Source organism: Hyla sarda, chromosome 4, assembly GCF_029499605.1.
Source record: "Hyla sarda isolate aHylSar1 chromosome 4, aHylSar1.hap1, whole genome shotgun sequence".
NCBI classification, from domain to species: Eukaryota; Metazoa; Chordata; class Amphibia; order Anura; family Hylidae; genus Hyla; species Hyla sarda.
This window is the reverse complement of record NC_079192.1, coordinates 133,162,704-133,182,161: the sequence shown is the minus strand read 5'-3', so window position 1 is coordinate 133,182,161 and position 19,458 is coordinate 133,162,704. Positions and strand designations below refer to the sequence as shown.

The following is a 19,458-nucleotide window of genomic DNA, read 5'->3' as shown; positions in this document are numbered from 1 at the left end:
AAATCCAAAAAATGTATGTGATGGATGTGAATTTCAGAAGTAAATCGCATGCCTATATTATTGGTGTTGAGTGCCATCATCATGCAGGTATAACATTAAATATATCTAACATTATGAGAGTCCTCATATCCTCAATATTAATTTCAACAAGTTGTGGGTACTATATAATATACAGTGTCGGCCTTTATTATGTAAGTTTAATAATAAAGATATTCAGCATCCTGTTAGAGCCTCCTTTTTCTAATATAGATTTCAACAATCAGCGATCTTGATTATCTATTTACAGGATTATGGCAGTCTCTTCTTCTCTGGATTCAAGAATACATATAAGATATATAAATGACTAAGTTCTGGCGCGTGCTCGAGAATGTGCGCAGGTGCAGATCGTCTAAAACATGCGCGAAAATCTGATGTGACGTGGGGCGGACCCGATTACTGTGTTCTGCGGCTGCGTGGCGGGCGTGCAAGCGCTTTTCAGTTGGAGATACGATCCCGATCTGCAAGTTTTCACATCTGTGCAGACCGGGACCTACGCAGTGATATAGATTCCGGTGGATTCTCACCAATAACGGAGTGAACAGGTAAGAATGATGGGCCCACTACCTATCAGGAAGGACGTTATATACGCTGACAACTAGTCAGCATTGTATTGGACCAAGGCACTATGAATCTGATTGACAGTTGTAGCTGTCATCACAAAGCGATGATTTGGATTTGTCAACAAAATAGGCGTGGTTAGTGATGTCATAGAGAGAGGTTATAAAACCTCAGTTTTGGCATGGGTTGGAGCCATTTGCCCCATAACCTCTGAGGACGTCACATATAGTGACAAAACATGTTGGGGGGGCATTCTAAGTGTGTTTTTAAGTTCAGCACTAGCCCCTTAACCTGGGCATACACTGCAGGTGTGCCCAGGCAATTCAATACATATGTATGCTGATACAGCAACAAGCTATCAATGATGTAGGTGGCTGGAAGTGCTGGGTTTTTAATTCACTCTCTAAATTGTAGCTCACATAATAAGAATGGAATAACAAAAAGTTTTCATTTTTCAGTGAGGGCTAAAAGTGGGTATCTCACCTAGTCTAATACAGACTGGGTTGCCTCACAATTAACTATTGTTAGCCCACCCCTCATTTGGTCTCTTTTCTATAGGCCTAAAACTAAGCTGAGACTTCCTGTTCTGTCTACGATGATTATAAGGAGAAGGCTGCAGTAAACAGTGACTCCAGTATATAGATAAGACAGGATCTTCAAAGGTCACAGAGCATGTCCACACACCTTTCCTATTCATGTCCATTGTTGTCTATGTCCATGGGGCTTGCTGTAAAGCCTATCTCTAAATGCTGTTAAAAACACTCAAGATGTCAGCCCACATAATAATGTACAAAAAATATATATATATTAGAAAACAGAAAGAGATTAGAAAAAAAAGATCATGTTTCAGTATCTGGCTCTAATCAGGAGAAATAAACTTAGGCGGTAAATATAACTTTCTGAACTAATGCCATATACCAGGTATTTGTACTAAGAAACAGAAATCGGTTTATCAGGCAGGCTACAAGAAATACACTATCTATTACTGTAATTCATGCTTTTAATAATGCGCAGTGGATTCGGGAAGTCATTATCTGTGGTTTTGTGTCAAAACATCATGAGGCATATAAAAAATAATTATTTTGCTTTGAAATAAATTATTCAACAGCTGAAAATATTAGTTCCATTTAACACAAGTAAAGGATTTGAAGATGCCCTTTCTTCTTTCTATTCTGTTAATTAGGTACTTTTAGTATTTGCCAAAGAAGATAGCCAGAGTAATGGATTCTGTTGTGCATGTGAAAAAGCGGGCTTTAAGTCTAACATTGCCAAGACACCAGAATCTGTTTTGGAAAGCTTTTTAGATAAACATCATGAAATTATTATTATCGATCATCGACAGTCGCGGTGTTTCGATGCAGAAGCTCTATGCAGGTAAGCAATGCTTTCTTTTAATGCTACTTATGTTTAACAATAAGTAACCAGTATAAATGTAGCTGAAATTATTATTGCAGATTGATGGGATTTATTTTTTGCGGGTACTGGAGTCGAGTGAAAATGGAAACAAAATCATATTAAAAGGCTTGTTATAAGAAAAAGAGGTGGGAGTAAAAGATATCATCTTGAGCCTGATTCACGTAGGATGCTGTATACTATCTGTCAAGGATTTCCTAAGCATATATTTTCTTATGGACGTTATTGCATATTGTCACGTTGTGATGTTACAATAAGGAATGCTGGGGTAGCATGATTGTTTGAGCTCCCTAAGCTATACATATAACAGTTGTACTATGCTTCTCATTACAAATTAACCCCCATATGGTGGAATTACCCCAGAAAGTGATGTGTAGTATATAGTGACATCATATGACTGCAGTATCTAATAAACACTATAAATGGCCAGCTCTAGTGCCATTGGGGAAAATGGTCACGTGACAAAGAGAAGTAATGTCACCTGTGACTTTTGGTTGGAAGCAAGGGGTGCATCAAGGGTCAAGGTCCTTATTTGTAATGAAAGATTATAAAAATATAAACTATATTGGAAATAAAACACCACTATAAAATTAAACAAAAACAGACCGACTTTAATAACAATGTTACACTCACTTTTGAGTGGATGGAGGATTCCATGTCTTTGGTAGGTTGTTGTGCATTTGGATGGACTACTATAAACACTCACTGGCAACTTTATAAGATACACCTGTTTAATTGCTTGTTAACACAAATAACTAATCAGCCAATCACATAGTAGCAACTCAATGCATTAAGGCATGAAGCTGTGGTCAAGACAACTTGCTAAGTTTCAAACCTAGCATCTTAATGGAGGAAAAAATGTATTTAAATGGGAACTCCGGTACCTAACTACTTATCCCCTATCCACAGTGGTCAGATCAGCCCTCCCCACCCATGATCTTCTGTCCAGCACCCCAGCTCTCCTTGTGCATGGAGTGCCCATCAATGAGCAGCAGAAAGGCAACAGTAACTCAAATAACCACTTGTTACACTCAAGGTATACAGAATATCATCTGTGAACACACAACACATTAAACCAGATGGACTACAGCAGCAGAAAACCACACCGGGTGCCACTTCTGTCAGCTCAGATAACTGTGGCTACACAGGCCCACTAAAATTGGACAATAATAGAATGGAAAACAATGCTGGTGGTGATGAAATGGTGTGGGAGACATATTCTTTGCACACTTTGGACCCCTTAGTACAAATTAAGCAGCATTTAAATGTGACAGCCTACCAGAGTATTGTTACTGATCATTTCCATTCCTTTATGACCACAGTGGACTCCTCTTCTGATGGCTACTTCCAGCAGGATAATGCACCATGTCACAAAGCTCACATCATCTCATACATGACAATAAGGTCACTGTACTCCAATGGCCTCCACAGTCATCAGATCTTAATCCAATAGATCACCTTAGAGATGTGGGCAAATGGGAGATTCTCATCATGGATGTGCAGCCGACCAATCTGCAGCAGCTGTGTGATGCTATCATGCCCATACTCTGAGGAATGTTTCCAGCACCTTGTAGAAAGTATGCCACAAAGAATAAAGGCAGTTCTGAAGGATAAACAGGGTTCAACCTGGTACTAGCAATGTGTACCTAATAAAGTGGCCAATGAGTGTATGTAGGCCATTAACCCCTCATCGACAATGGACGTAAATGTCCATGATGATGCGCTGCTACTTAGTGCACCATGTCATGCACGGCAGTTCCCGGTTGCTATCAGCAGCCATGGACTCGCTGGTAATGGCGGACATCAGTGATCAAGCTGATGTCTGCCATTAACCCCTCAGATGCCGTAATCAATAGAGATCACTGTGGCAGTGCGGCTATTGTAATAGCTGATCTGATCGCCCGTGGCATGGCTGCGGGGATCAGATCAGCAAAGATGGAAGCTAGGGGTCCCCTCACCTGCCTCAGCCGCTTTCCCGGGGTCTTCTGCTCTGATCTGCCTTCCAGCAGACCAGAACAGAAGATCGCCAATAATAATTATCAGTGCTATGTCTATGCATAGCACTGAACAGTATTAGCAATCTAATTATTGCTATAGATAGTCCTCTATGGGGACATAATGAGTTAAAAATAAATGTAAAAAAAAAGTTAGAAAAAATTCCCTCCCCCCCCCCCCCCCCCCAATAAAAATTTAAAGGGATATTCCAGGAAAAAACTTTTTTTTTTATATATATCAACTGGCTCCGGAAAGTTAAACAGATTTGTAAATTACTTCTATTAAAAAAATCTTAATCCTTTCAATAATTATCAGCTGCTGAAGTTGAGTTGTTGTTTTCTGTCTGGCAACAGTGCTCTCTGCTGACATCTCTGCTTGCCTCGGAAACTGCACAGAGTAGAAGAGGTTTACTAAGGGGAGTTGCTTCTAAACTGGGCGGTTCCCGAGACACGCGTCATCAGAGAGCACTTAGACAGAAAAGAACAACTCAACTTCAGCAGCTCATAAGTACTGAAAGGATTAAGATTTTTGAATAGAAGTAATTTACAAATCTGTTTAACTTTCTGGAGCCAATTGATATAAAAAAAAAAGTTTTTTCCTGGATAACCCCTTTAAATCACCCTTTTCCCCCATTTTACTCAAAAAAGTGTAATAAATAATAATTATTAAAGATATTTGGTATTGCCACATGCGTAAATGTCCGATCTATCAAAATATAATGTACGGTGAACGGTGTAAACGTAAAAAAAAATTGCTGCTTTTTGGTCACATCACATTCACCAAAAAAATTATAAAAAGCGATCAAATTGTCACATATACATAAAAGTGAAGAAAAAAGAAACTACTGGTCATGGCGCAAAAAATAAGGCCTCACACAGCCCCGTATACGGAAAACTGAGAATGTTATAGGTGGTCAGAATAGGTTTTAAACATACTGATTTTGTAAACAAAAAGTTTGAGATTTTTTTAAAGCAGCAGAATAATAGAAAAGTGTGTAACCATGGGTATAATTTTAATTGTATTGACCCAGAGAATAAAGAAAACATTTCATTTTTACCGTAAAGTGTACAGTGAAAGCCTCCAAAATTTGTTAAATTGTGGTTTCCATAATTTTTTTGGTTTGCCGTACATTTTATGGTAAAATGACAGGTTTCATTACAAAGAAAACGCAAAAATAAAATTGGCCTGGTCCTTAAAGGGAACTGATCAGCAGATTCTAGCATATAGAACGCTTGACAATGCATTATATATGCTAAAATAATTATCCTCACCATCCCTGGGGGACGTTTGTGCCCCCAGGGATGGTGAAGATATTAAGTTATAAAGTCCTGCCCGGCAAGTAGTCCACTGGGTGGGGACTTCTACTTACCAGCACCCGTTGCTCTGCATTGCTCCGGCCGTGGCCCCGCCCCGACGGCATGAATGACGGCTCGCGCCATCGCTCTGCTCCCTAAGCAGATGGAGAGGAGCGGTGATATGAGCCATCATTCATGTCGCCGGGGTGGGGCCACGGCCAGAGCAATGCAGAGCAACGGGTGCTGGTAAGTAGAAGTCCCCACCCAGGGGACTACTTGCCGGGCAGCCAGGGGGGACTTTATGACTTAATATCTTCACCATTCCTGGGGCACAAACGTCCCCCGGGGATGGTGAGGATAATGATTATAGCATATATAAATGTGTTGTCAAGCATTATATATGATAAAATCTGCTGATTGGTTCCCTTTAAGGCCAAAATTGGCTTGGTCCTTAAGGGGTTAAGGGCCCCTTTACACAGGAAGATTATCAGACATATGAGAGTTTGTATCAATGCTCTTCCTGATAATTGGCCAGTGTAAAAGCTGACGAATGAGAAAACGCCCGTGCATCTAGTAAAATCATCGCCAATCGCGCTGTGTAAAGGTTCAGTAAATAAGCTCTGATCAGAGTTTGGGGCCTGCTTGATGCTCTACAATGAATGATCATTAATTGAATGTTCCACTCCAATATAGTATTCGTGACATGACAATATTTTCTTCCCAGTTTCATACAGAATCTGAAAAAATAAAAAATTAGGGCCACGTAGATTAGAGTCCTAATATTATTATTTATTATTATTAGGATTGTGTTCAGTGCAGCACTGAACCAGTCCCCCAGTATTGGCTATGGGGATTACCCTTTTCTATCACAGAACCACTAAACAAAAGGCCATGTTTGCCCATAATTGTATTATTTGTAAAATGCCATAAATACACAGAGATTTGTAACATTGTACAGTGTGGTGGTAGTGGTCATTTAAGGAAATATTGTACATTTAGGGAGGAATATTATTGTAAATGTTTATTTCCATTTTCCTAACAGTGATACATCCTTAAATTTCCCGTTAATAACAAATCGTGGTGATGAGTTGTATAAATACATAGCTGCCAATTCTCACTGATGTGCTGAGTAATACTCTGATAAGGATTGTTTCTCTTCCAGGCACAATAATAAACGTGCACATAAGCCTCATTCTTGTACTGCTATCAGAAGGCATGACTCTCCACTCTAGATGCAGGAACATTGTCATATCCTCCTTGGGAGTGATAGTCTATAGTCTTTATAAGTTCATCAGCTTTAAAGGGGTACTCCAGTACAACTGGTGCCAGAAAGTTAAGCAGATTTGTAAATTACTTCTATTTAAAATTCTTAATCCTTCCTGTACTTATCAGCTGCTGTATACTACAGAGGAAGTTCTTTACTTTTTTAATTAAGTAAATTCAAATAGAAATAAATTCAAAAAGAAAAGAACTTCCTCTGTAGTATACAGCAGCTGATAACTACAAATCTGTTTAACTTTCTGGCACCAGTTAATAAAAAAAAAAAAAAAAACATTTCCACCGGAGTACACCTTGGTGGTTTCTCTCCCACTTGGTGTCCTAATACACTTATATTTGCAATCAGCAGTTTAGGAGTATTTTTTGCAGACAAATGTTTGTTAACCAGGGGGTTCCAGAGCAGCTCTCCCCACTGCTACCTCCCCCATCCCCAGCTTTTATCTGACAGTTGTGATGGCTCCTCCTGCTCCCTGTGTAGTCAAATGACCGGAAGCCGTAATGACTTCCTCCCACATTGTCCTGCTAGGAGCAGGACATGACTGTACCAGTTTTCTGGGGGAAAGTTTCAGATGCTGCATGTCCTGCAGAGAAGACCCTGGTGCTAGTCCTTAAATGCTGCACCTCCCCTCCTGAGTACAGTACACAGTACAGGAAAGATTTGCTCCCATTCACCTGTGACAGGTAGTAGTATGTTTGTCATATCTATCTATCTCATATCCATCTATTTATCCATCTCATGTCTATCTTCCTATCTCCTTCGTCCTCTCTATATATCTACAGCAGGTGAAATAAGTATTGAACACATCACAATTTTTCTCACTAAATATATTTCCAGGTGTATAAAGTTTTCACCAGATGTTGATAACAACCCAAGTAATCCAAACATACAAAGAAACCAAAACAAATAAGCCCACAAACTAAGTTATATGTAAAATAACAAAGGAAAAAAGTATTGAACACATGAAGAACGGGAGTTGCAAAGAGGCATGGAAAGCCAAGACAACAGCTGAAATACATCAATAATTAAAAAGTAATCCAGCTCCTGGTCATTGCAAATTAGTTTCAGCTAGTTCAGTCCCAACTAATAACCTACACAAAGGTCTCATTGCCAAGGTATCATACAAGATACATCTAATGATAGGTAAAAGTAAAGAGCTCTGTCAAGACCTTTGCAACCTAATTGTTGCAAAACATAACAATGGCATTTGTTACAGGCACATTTCTAAACTTCTGAATGTTCCAGTGAGGACTGTTGGGGCCATAATATGGAAGTGAAAGATCATTTCACCATAAATTTTCCTGGACCAGGTGCTCCTCGCAAGATTTCTGACAGAGGAGTAAAGAATAATCAGTAGAGTTGTCCAAGAGGCAAGGACACTTGTGAAGAGCTTCAAAAAGACCTGCAATTAGCAGGGACTGTTGTCTCAAAGTAAAACAGTGAGTAATACACACCGCCTCATGGCCTGTATGTATGCTCACCATGCAAGACTCCATTGCTAAATAAAAGGCATGTTGAAGCTCCTTTAAATTTTGCTGAACAACATTTGGATAAGCCAGTGGGAGAAAAAATTTAACCGTTTGGATGCCATAATACACACCATTTTTGGAAACTATCAAATGGCTTCAGAGTGAGAAAATGCTAGAATGGCCCAGCCAATCACCTGACATAAATCCCATCCAACATCTATGGAAAGAACTGAAGATCATGATTCATAGAAGAGGCCTACGAAACAATCAAGGTCTGTGTGGAAAAATAAACCAAATCCCACCAGCTTTCATTACCAAAAAAGGCTTTTGTACAAAGTGTTAAATAAATATCAGTAAGCGTGTTCAATACATTTTCCCTGTGTCATTTCACATTATTACACATAACTTTATTTCTAAGCTTATTTGTTTTGGTTTCTTTGTATGGATGGATTACTTGGGTTGTTACCAACATCTGGTGAAAAATTCATGTCAATAGCACGATTGAAAAATATATTTAGTGAGAAAAATGGGACGTGTTCAATAATTTTTTCATGCTCTGTATGTGCTGTCTATGGAAGCGCTGGAGATACCCGAGTACAGTGCTCATGTATCTTTGGTGCATGGAGCATGTGCCGACACGCTTTTCAAGAGAGAGCCAGGACCAAGTCTATGGATTCTGGGGAGTCTTAGTAGACTGACCTCTTGCGATCAGTCACTTACCCCCTGATGATAAGGGAAAAGTTTTAAAGTAATGTAGAACCCCATTGAAATTATGCCAATATGAAGTTGTATGTGCATACAGTATTTTGTAAAAGAGAGGGCTTCTAATAGTTCACCTCCCTTATAGTATCACTGTCTACTAAACAGTAGCCTATACAAATTGCTTCTGCGCTGTTTGCCAGGGAAAGGACAGAGCTTGGGTAGTAGAAAGTAGAAATCAAGTGCTATTATTATCTAACTACTATTATTATACAGCTGTTTAACAGGGGACTTATTGGGGACTATATTTATGGCTGCAATAAAAATGGGGAAGAAGACTGATAGGTGAACAAACTGGGGTTATGTATACAGTTGCCAAAGCGGAATGGAGACTAACTGGTGATATAGAGCAGGGTGAGGCAGGGTAAAAGACATATGGTCACACAAGATTGCACAACAATGCATGCAAACGGGTTTGGAAGTTGTAAGCAGAAAACAGAGAAATTGCACATGTCACACTGCCAGCAGCTTGACCACAGTAACATACCTCAGCAGTAGTAAATAGTATAAGGTATAGTTTTGGTGGTTACAGCAAAGTAGTTTAAAATAGCATTTAATAGTCTTGGAACAGTTTTTATGGATTTTTTGGGGGGAGATTTATCAAAATCTGTGTAGAGGAAAAGTTGCCCATAGCAACCAATCAGATTGCTTCTTTCATTTTTCAGAGGCCTTGTTAAAAATGAAAGAAGCGATCTAGTTGGTTGCTATGAGCAACTGGTCAACTTTTCCCTTGCCCAAGTTTTGATAAATCTCCCCCTTGGTCTGTGAGAAAACCAGTTAAGGGTACGTTCACACGGACAGGATTTGCTGTATATCGTCACCAGCTGATTCTGCTACCCATTGAAGTCAATGGGTAGCAAAATCAGCTGCACAAAATATGCAGCAGATCCTGTACGTGTGAACGTACCCTAATAGTGTATTCAAATGTACAGTATTCTGCGCAGATTTGATGTCCTGGACTTGATGTGCAGGATTTTTTGCTACAGATTTCAATGTAAACTAAATTACAGAATACAGCTTCAAATCCTGTTCCTGCACAGGAAACTGTACATATGAATAGACCCTTAAGATGTCTTTAACATCCTTCCAGGCAACAGTCATTTCTTTAAATGCCCCCAAATATAGTAGGTAGGAACTTACAGTTGCAGCAATGTGCAAAAATTGGCAATATATGATTTCCAGGTTCTTCTATCACATGTATGTTGTGTCCATTTCACAAACTGTTAAAGGGGCTATCACAAAATCCACAGAATAGCTTTTATTAGGTCATCAGTAGACCCCCACCGCTCTCAAGAAAAAAAGGAAAATTGATCCACCCCAGAGTTCAGCAATGTTGGGAAGCTCCCCATATAATGATCTGACACCCAACTTTGTATGTACGCTTTGCTCCATGAATTTGGGTTACAGTTTTCCTCCATTCAGTGGTCAGACCCCCACTGATCAGCTAGCATTCCCCCATCTTATAGATAGGTGATAACTTTGGATCATGGGATAACATCCTTTAAGGGAATTAACACGGACGTGATCTCTACATCTTCAGTAACATTTATGTCTTCTAGAGATATAGGGGGGGGGGAATTTATCAAAACCTGTGTAGAGGAAAAGATCGCTTCTTTCATTTTTGAAAAGGCCTCTGAAAAATAAAACAAGCAATCTGATTGGTTGCTATGGGCAACTGGTCAACATTTCCTCTGCACAGGTTTTGATAAATCTCCCCAATAGACTCCTATTATACATGTGTGACATCAGCCTAGGAAAGCAGAAACAGACATTGGCAAGTTTATATTTATGTATAGAATGAATTGAGGTTGTCAGCAATTATAGGTTTTTAGCAGTTTGTCGCTGACTACTTCTTTCCTTTTCTTATGTTTAAGGTCCATCAGAGCTACCAAACATTCAGAAAACTCTGTCATTATTGCTGTAGTTAGAAGGTAGGTATTTATATGTTTACTGTAGTTTGCTCTCTAAAATGTTTTTAAATGTTTTTATATGTCAAAAACAAACTTTTATGATATTTTCTTATTTATTTATTTACTTGCATTGCAGGGTCAAGTAGATTGGAATAGTAGCACTTCATACCAACTACACAAATCACATATGACTTAGAATAATGTTTAGTAGATAAATATTCTGACTTTATGAATCCTACCTGAAACACATTAATAAATATCAATTAGGAAATCACTTAATGCACACCACCATAAATAAATTAAAGCTAAGTGATATGATCATCCAGTGTTCTTTGTGTGAGCAAAAGTCCAAGTCAATTTATTTTATTTTAATTTTATTTATTTATATAGTGCCTACAGATTCCGCAGCGCTTACAATTATGGGGTACAAACAAAGACAAGTATCAGACATAATATTACACAATAACTATTCAAACAAGAGGTGTGGGGATATGTTGAGGATATGTTGAGGATATGTTGGGGATAGGTTGGGGATATGTTGGGGATATGTTGGGGATATGTTGAGGATAAGTTGAGGATATGTTGGAGATATGTTGGGGATATTTTGAGGATATGTTGGGAATATGTTGGGGATATGTTGGGGATATGTTGGGGATATGTTGGGGATATGTTGAGGATAAGTTGAGGATATGTTGGGGATATGTTGAGGATATGTTGGGAATATGTTGGGGATATGTTGGGGATATGTTGAGGATATGTTGGGGATATGTTGGGGATATGTTGAGGATATGTTGAGGATATGTTGGGGATAAGTTGAGGATATGTTGAGGATATGTTGGGGATATGTTGAGGATATGTTGGGGATATGTTGGGGATATGTTGGGGATATGTTGAGGCCAATTAGAGAATGTTATAGGCCTGTCTGAAGAGATGTGTGTTTTTAGGCCACGCTTGAAACTATGGATGTTGTTGTTTAGTCTGAGGGATTGAGGGATAGCATTCCAGAGAACCGGTGCAGCACGAGTGAAGTCTTGGAGACGGGAGTGAGAAGTTCGGATTATAGAAGATGTTAGTGTGAGATCATTAGCAGATAGGAGAGAACGTGTAGGATGGTAGACAGAGATGAGAGAGGAGATGTAGGGAGGTGCAGCATTGTGGAGAGCTTTGTGTGTGAGACTGAGGATTTTGTACTGTATTCTGGACTTAATTGGTAACCAGTGTAGTGACTGGCACAGGGAGGAGGCGTCGGTGTAGCGGCTGGAGAGGAAGATGAGTCTGGCTGTGGCATTAAGGATGGACTGGAGAGGAGAGAGTTTGGAGAAAGGAAGGCCTATTAGTAAAGAGTTACAGTAGTCGAGGCGGGAGTGAATCAAAGCAATAATGAGAGTTTTAGCAGTTTCAGTAGTGAGAAACGGGCGGATTCTGGAAATGTTTTTGAGATGCAGGTGACAAGAACGTGAAAGAGACTGAATATGGGGAGTGAAAGACAGATCAGAGTCAAGTATAACTCCAAGACAGCGAGCCTGCTGCCCGGGAGTTATGGTAGTACCACATACCAAGATGGAAATGTCAGGGTTAGGTACAGTATCAGTTGATGGAGAAAAGACAAGAAGTTCTGTTTTAGAAAGATTTAGTTTCAGATATAAAGAGGACATGATGTCTGAGACGGCAGAGAGACAGTCACTGGTATTCTGTAGGAGTGCAGGGGTGATGTTGGAGGAAGAGGTATAGTGTTGGGTGTCATCAGCATAGAGGTGGTACTGGAAACCAAATCTACTGATTGTTTTTCAAATGGGGGATGTGTAGAGTGAAAAGAGTAGAGGACCCAGGACCGATCCCTGGGGAACCCCCAACAGCAAGGGGAAGAGGAGAAGAAGTAGAGCCAGAAAACGACACGCTAAAGGAGCGGCCAGAGAGATAGGAGGAAAACCAGGCTAGAGCAGAGTCCTTGAGACCGATGGAGCGGAGACTACTGAGGAGGAGTTGGTGATCCACAGTGTCAAAAGCCGCAGACTATAGAAGTCTATAGAAAAAAAACTCAAAGTTTCCCTTCCATATTCTTTGTTAGACTTATTAACATTGTTACTGTGTCTGATTTGGCACAATGAAAGAAGTTCTTTGCTGCCTCAGTCCCTTCAGGCTCTTCTAGTACAATACTGAAAAATGTTTCCATCATGACTGATTTTTTTCTTCTTGGCTCACTCAGCATAGGCAAAAAGCCTTGTTTGTAATAGTTCAGTATACACTGAGTTACCATAAGATTTGTTCATGTTGATATATATTTATTAATATATAAAATAATATTTAATATACTCTGCTCAAAAAAATAAAGGGAAAACTAAGATAACACATCCTAGATCTGAATGAATGAACTAAGTGTATGAAATGCTTTTGTCTTTACATAGTTGAATGTGCTGACAACAAAATCGCACAAAAATGATCAATGGAAATCAAATTTATCAACCCATGGAGGTCTGGATATGGAGTCACACCAAAAATCTAAGTGGAAAACCATACTACAGGCTGATCAAACTTTGATGTAATGTCCTTAAAACAGGCTCAGTAGTGTGTGTGGCCTCCACGTGCCCGTATGACCTCTCTACCACGCCTGGGCATGCTCCTGATGTGGTGGCAGTTGGTCTCCAGAGGGAAGTCCTCATAGACCTGGACTAAAGCATTCGCCAACTCCTGGACAGTCTGTGGCACAACGTGGCGTTGGTGGATGGAGCGACATGATGTCCCAGATGTGCTTAATCAGAATCAGGTCTGGCGAACGGGCAGGCGAGTCCATAGCATCAATGCCTTCCTCTTGCAGGAACTGCTGACACACTCCAGCCACATAAGGTCTAGCATTCTCTTGCATTAGGAGGAACCCAAGGCAAATCACACCAGCATATGATCTCAAGGGGGTCTGAGGATCTCATCTCGGTACCAAATGGCAGTCAGGCTACATCTGGCAAGCACATGGAGGGCTGTGCGGCCCCCCAAAGAAATGCCACCCCACATGATTACTGACCCACCGCCAAACCGGTCATGTTGGAGGATGTTGCAGGCAGCAGAACGTTCTCCACAGCGTCTCCAGACTCTGTCACGTCTGTCACATGTGCTTAGTGTGAACCTGCTTTCATCTGTGAAGAGCACAGGGCGCCAGTGGTGAATTGGCCAATCTTGGTGTTCTCTCGCAAATGCCAAACATCCTGCACGGTGTTGGGCTGTAAGCACAACCCCCACCTGTGGATGACGGGCCATCATACCACCCTCATGGAGTCTGTTTCTTACCGTTTGAGTGGACACATGCACATTTGTGGCCTGCTGGAAGTCATTTTGCAGGGCTCTGGCAGTGCTTCTTGCACAAAGGCGGAGGTAGCGGTCCTGCTGCTTGGGTTTGTTGGCCTCCTCCATGTCTCCTGATGTACTGGCCTGTTTCCTGGTAGAGCCTTCATGCTCTGGACACTACGCTGACGGACACAGCAAACCTTGCCACAGCTCGCATTGATGTGCCATGCTGGATGAGCTGCACTACCTGAGCCACTTGTGTGAGTTGTAGACTCCGTCTCATGCAACCACTAGAGTGAATGCACTGCCAGCTTTCAAAAGTGACCAAAACATCAGCCAAGAAGCATAGGAACTGAGAAGTGGTCTGTGGTCACCACCTGCAGAACCACTCCTTTATTGGGGTGTCTTGCTAATTGCCTATAATTTCCACCTGTTGTCTGTTCCATTTGCACAACAGCATGTGAAATTGATTGTCAGTCAGTGTTGCTTCCTGAGGTGTGATTTCACAGAAGTGTGATTGACTTGGAGTTACATTGTGTTGTATAAGTGTTCCCTTTATTTTTTAAACAGTGTATATATAAAAATAATATATATTTGAGTGTAATTTATTAGGGCATACATTAAAATCACATAGTAACATATAGTACATGATGCTTCACCACATGGGGACCCAATTCTTTACATAATACTGACTGTTCCAAAAAACATAAACAGCATAGTAAATATTATTCCGCAGTCTGGAGACTTGGCAAGCCCTTGACACAAGTTGCATCTATGGCTTATTCTAGAAAAGTACTTTGTGAACTAGATGTGTGCACCTTGCATAGAGATCGCTACCCAATCATAATGTGTGATTGGAAACTAAAATTAGGTTAATGCCAGTGTTACGCCGAGCGCTCCGGGTCCCCGCTCCTCCCCGGAGCGCTCGCAACATCCTCGCATTTGCAGCGCCCCGGTCAGACCTGCTGACTGGGTGCGCTGCAATACCTCTCTCAGCCGGGATGCGATTCGCGATGCGGGAGGCGCCCGCTCGCAATGCGCATCCCGGCTCCCGTACCTGACTCGCTCTCCGTCAGTCTTGTCCCGGCGCGCGCGGCCCCGCTCCTTAGGGCGCGCGCGCGCACCGGGTCTCTGCTATTTAAAGGGCCACTGCGCCACTGATTGGCGCGGCAGGCTTAATTAGTGTGTTCACCTGTGCACTCCCTATTTATACCTCACTTCCCCTGCACTCCCTCGCCGGATCTTGTTGCCATTGTGCCAGTGAAAGCGTTTCCTTGTGTGTTCCTAGCCTGTGTTCCAGACCTCCTGCCGTTGCCCCTGACTACGATCCTTGCTGCCTGCCCTGACCTTCTGCTACGTCCGACCTTGCTCTTGTCTACTCCCTTGTACCGCGCCTATCTTCAGCAGTCAGAGAGGTTGAGCCGTTGCTGGTGGATACGACCTGGTTGCTACCGCCGCTGCAAGACCATCCCGCTTTGCGGCGGGCTCTGGTGAATACCAGTAGCAACTTAGAACCGGTCCACCAGCACGGTCCACGCCAATCCCTCTCTGGCACAGAGGATCCACCTCCAGCCAGCCGAATCGTGACAGTAGATCCGGCCATGGATCCCGCTGAAGTCCCACTGCCAGTTGTCGCCGACCTCACCACGGTGGTCGCCCAGCAGTCGCAACAGATAGCGCAACAAGGCCACCAGCTGTCTCAACTGACCGTGATGCTACAGCAGCTACTACCTCAACTCCAGCAACAATCTCCTCCGCCAGCTCCTGCACCTCCTCCGCAGCGAGTGGCCCCTTCCGGCCTACGATTATCCTTGCCGGATAAATTTGATGGGGACTCTAAGTTTTGCCGTGGCTTTCTTTCGCAATGTTCCCTGCACTTGGAGATGATGTCGGACCAGTTTCCTACTGAAAGGTCTAAGGTGGCTTTCGTAGTCAGCCTTCTGTCTGGGAAAGCTCTGTCATGGGCCACACCGCTCTGGGACCGCAATGACCCCGTCACTGCCTCTGTACACTCCTTCTTCACGGAGATTCGAAGTGTCTTTGAGGAACCTGCCCGAGCCTCTTCTGCTGAGACTGCCCTGCTGAACCTGGTCCAGGGTAATTCTTCTGTTGGCGAGTACGCCATCCAATTCCGTACTCTTGCCTCCGAATTATCCTGGAATAATGAGGCCCTCTGCGCGACCTTTAAAAAAGGCCTATCCAGCAACATTAAAGATGTGCTGGCCGCACGAGAAATTCCTGCTAACCTGCATGAACTTATTCATCTGGCCACCCGCATTGACATGCGTTTTTCCGAAAGGCGTCAGGAGCTCCGCCAGGATATGGACTTTGTTCGCACGAGGCGTTTTTTCTCCCCGGCTCCTCTCTCCTCTGGTCCTCTGCAATCCGTTCCTGTGCCTCCCGCCGTGGAGGCTATGCAAGTTGACCGGTCTCGCTTGACACCTCAAGAGAGGACACGACGCCGCATGGAGAATCTGTGCCTGTACTGTGCCAGTACCGAACACTTCTTGAAGGATTGTCCTATCCGTCCTCCCCGCCTGGAAAGACGTACGCTGACTCCGCACAAAGGTGAGACAGTTCTTGATGTCAACTCTTCTTCTCCACGCCTTACTGTGCCTGTGCGGATATCTTCCTCTACCTTCTCCTTCTCTACTATGGCCTTCTTGGATTCCGGATCTGCAGGAAATTTTATTTTGGCCTCTCTCATCAACAGGTTCAACATCCCGGTGACCAGTCTCGCCAGACCCCTCTACATCAATTCTGTTAACAATGAAAGATTGGACTGTACCGTGCGTTACCGCACGGAACCTCTCCTAATGTGCATCGGACCTCATCACGAAAAAATTGAATTTTTGGTCCTCTCCAACTGCACTTCCGAAATTCTTCTTGGATTACCGTGGCTTCAACGCCATTCCCCAACCCTTGATTGGTCCACAGGAGAAATCAAGAACTGGGGTACTTCTTGTCTCAAGGACTGTCTTAAACCGGTTCCCAGTACTCCCTGCCGTGACCCTGTGGTTCCCCCTGTAACCGGTCTTCCTAAGGCTTATATGGACTATGCTGACGTGTTTTGCAAAAAGCAAGCTGAGACTTTACCTCCTCACAGGCCTTATGACTGTCCTATTGACCTCCTCCCGGGTACTACTCCACCCCGGGGCAGAATCTATCCTCTGTCTGCTCCAGAGACTCTTGCCATGTCAGAGTACATCCAGGAAAATTTAAAAAAGGGGTTTATCCGCAAATCCTCATCTCCTGCCGGAGCTGGATTTTTTTTTTGTGTCCAAAAAAGATGGCTCCCTACGTCCTTGCATTGATTACCGCGGACTTAATAAAATCACGGTAAAGAACCGCTACCCCCTACCTCTTATCTCGGAACTCTTTGATCGCCTACAAGGTGCCCACATCTTTACCAAACTGGACTTAAGAGGTGCTTATAATCTCATCCGCATCAGGGAGGGGGACGAATGGAAGACTGCATTTAACACCAGAGATGGACACTTTGAGTATCTGGTCATGCCCTTTGGCCTGTGCAACGCCCCTGCCGTCTTCCAAGACTTTGTTAATGAAATTTTTCGTGATCTCCTATATTCCTGTGTTGTGGTTTATCTGGACGATATTCAGATTTTTTCTGCCAACTTAGAAGAACACCGCCAGCATGTCCGCATGGTTCTTCAGAGACTTCGGGACAATCAACTTTATGCCAAAATGGAGAAATGTCTCTTTGAATGTCAATCTCTTCCTTTCTTAGGATACTTGGTCTCTGGCCAGGGACTACAAATGGACCCAGATAAACTCTCTGCCGTCTTAGATTGGCCACGCCCCTCCGGACTCCGTGCTATCCAACGTTTTTTGGGGTTCGCCAATTATTACAGACAATTTATTCCACACTTTTCCACTATTGTGGCTCCTATTGTGGCTTTAACCAAAAAAAATGCCAATCCCAAGTCCTGGTCTCCCCAAGCGGAAGACGCATTTAAACATCTCAAGTCTGCCTTTTCTTCTGCTCCCGTGCTCTCCAGACCTGACCCATCTAAACCCTTCCTATTGGAGGTAAATGCCTCCTCAGTGGGAGCTGGAGCTGTCCTTCTACAAAAAAATTCTTCCGGGCATGCTGTTACTTGTGGGTTTTTTTCTAGGACCTTCTCTCCGGCGGAGAAAAACTACTCCATCGGGGATCGAGAACTACTGGCCATTAAATTGGCGCTTGAGGAATGGAGGCATCTGCTGGAGGGATCAAAATTTCCAGTTATCATATACACTGATCACAAGAATCTCTCCTATCTCCAGTCTGCCCAACGGCTGAACCCTCGCCAGGCCAGGTGGTCGTTGTTCTTTGCCCGTTTTAACTTTGAAATTCATTTTCGCCCTGCCGACAAGAACATTAGGGCCGATGCCCTCTCTCGTTCCTCGGATGCCTCGGAAGTAGAGCTCTCTCCGCAACACATCATTCCTCCTGACTGTCTGATCTCCACTTCTCCAGCCTCCATCAGGCAAACTCCTCCAGGGAAGACCTTCGTTTCTCCACGCCAGCGTCTCGGGATTCTCAAATGGGGACACTCCTCCCACCTCGCAGGCCATGCGGGCATCAAAAAATCCTTGCAACTCATCTCCCGTTTTTATTGGTGGCCGACTCTGGAGACGGATGTTGTTGATTTTGTGCGGGCCTGTACTGTCTGTGCCCGGGATAAGACTCCTCGCCAGAAGCCTGCTGGTCTCCTTCATCCTCTGCCTGTCCCCGAACAGCCTTGGTCACTGATTGGTATGGACTTTATTACTGACCTACCCCCATCCCGTGGCAACACAGTTGTTTGGGTGGTCGTTGATCGATTTTCCAAGATGGCACATTTTATTCCTCTTCCTGGTCTTCCTTCAGCGCCTCAGTTGGCAAAACAATTTTTTGTACACATTTTTCGTCTTCACGGTTTGCCCACGCAGATCGTCTCGGATAGAGGCGTCCAATTCGTGTCTAAATTCTGGAGGGCCCTCTGTAAACAGCTCAAGATTAAATTAAACTTCTCTTCTTCTTATCATCTCCAATCCAATGGGCAAGTAGAAAGAATTAATCAGGTCCTGGGTGACTATTTACGGCATTTTGTTTCCTCCCGCCAGGATGACTGGGCAGATCTTCTACCATGGGCCGAATTCTCATACAACTTCAGAATCTCCGAATCTTCTGCTAAGTCCCCATTTTTCGTGGTGTACGGCCGTCACCCTCTTCTCCCCCCCCCCTCCCTACCCCCTTCCCCTCTGGTTTGCCCGCTGTGGATGAAGTGACTCGTGATCTTTCCACCATATGGAAAGAGACCCAAAATTCTCTTTTACAGGCTTCATCCCGGATGAAAAGATTTGCCGATATGAAAAGAAGAACTCCCCCCATTTTTGCTCCCGGAGACAAGGTATGGCTCTCCGCTAAATATGTCCGCTTTCGTGTCCCCAGCTACAAACTGGGACCACGCTATCTTGGTCCT

At 43.1% G+C, this 19,458-nt stretch overlaps 1 protein-coding gene across 3 annotated transcripts in view; it reads left to right on the top strand.

The window, feature by feature from the left end:
* The window catches only part of PDE8A (phosphodiesterase 8A), a 347,339-nt gene that overhangs the window by 246,560 nt on the left and 81,321 nt on the right, over positions 1–19,458 (top strand). For all 3 annotated transcript variants that reach the window (XM_056572185.1, XM_056572182.1, XM_056572184.1), the window contains exons 3-4: positions 1,781–1,971; positions 10,679–10,735. In XM_056572185.1, the coding sequence (XP_056428160.1) occupies positions 1,781–1,971; positions 10,679–10,735 (248 nt within the window). The remainder of the gene's footprint in view (positions 1–1,780; positions 1,972–10,678; positions 10,736–19,458) is intronic.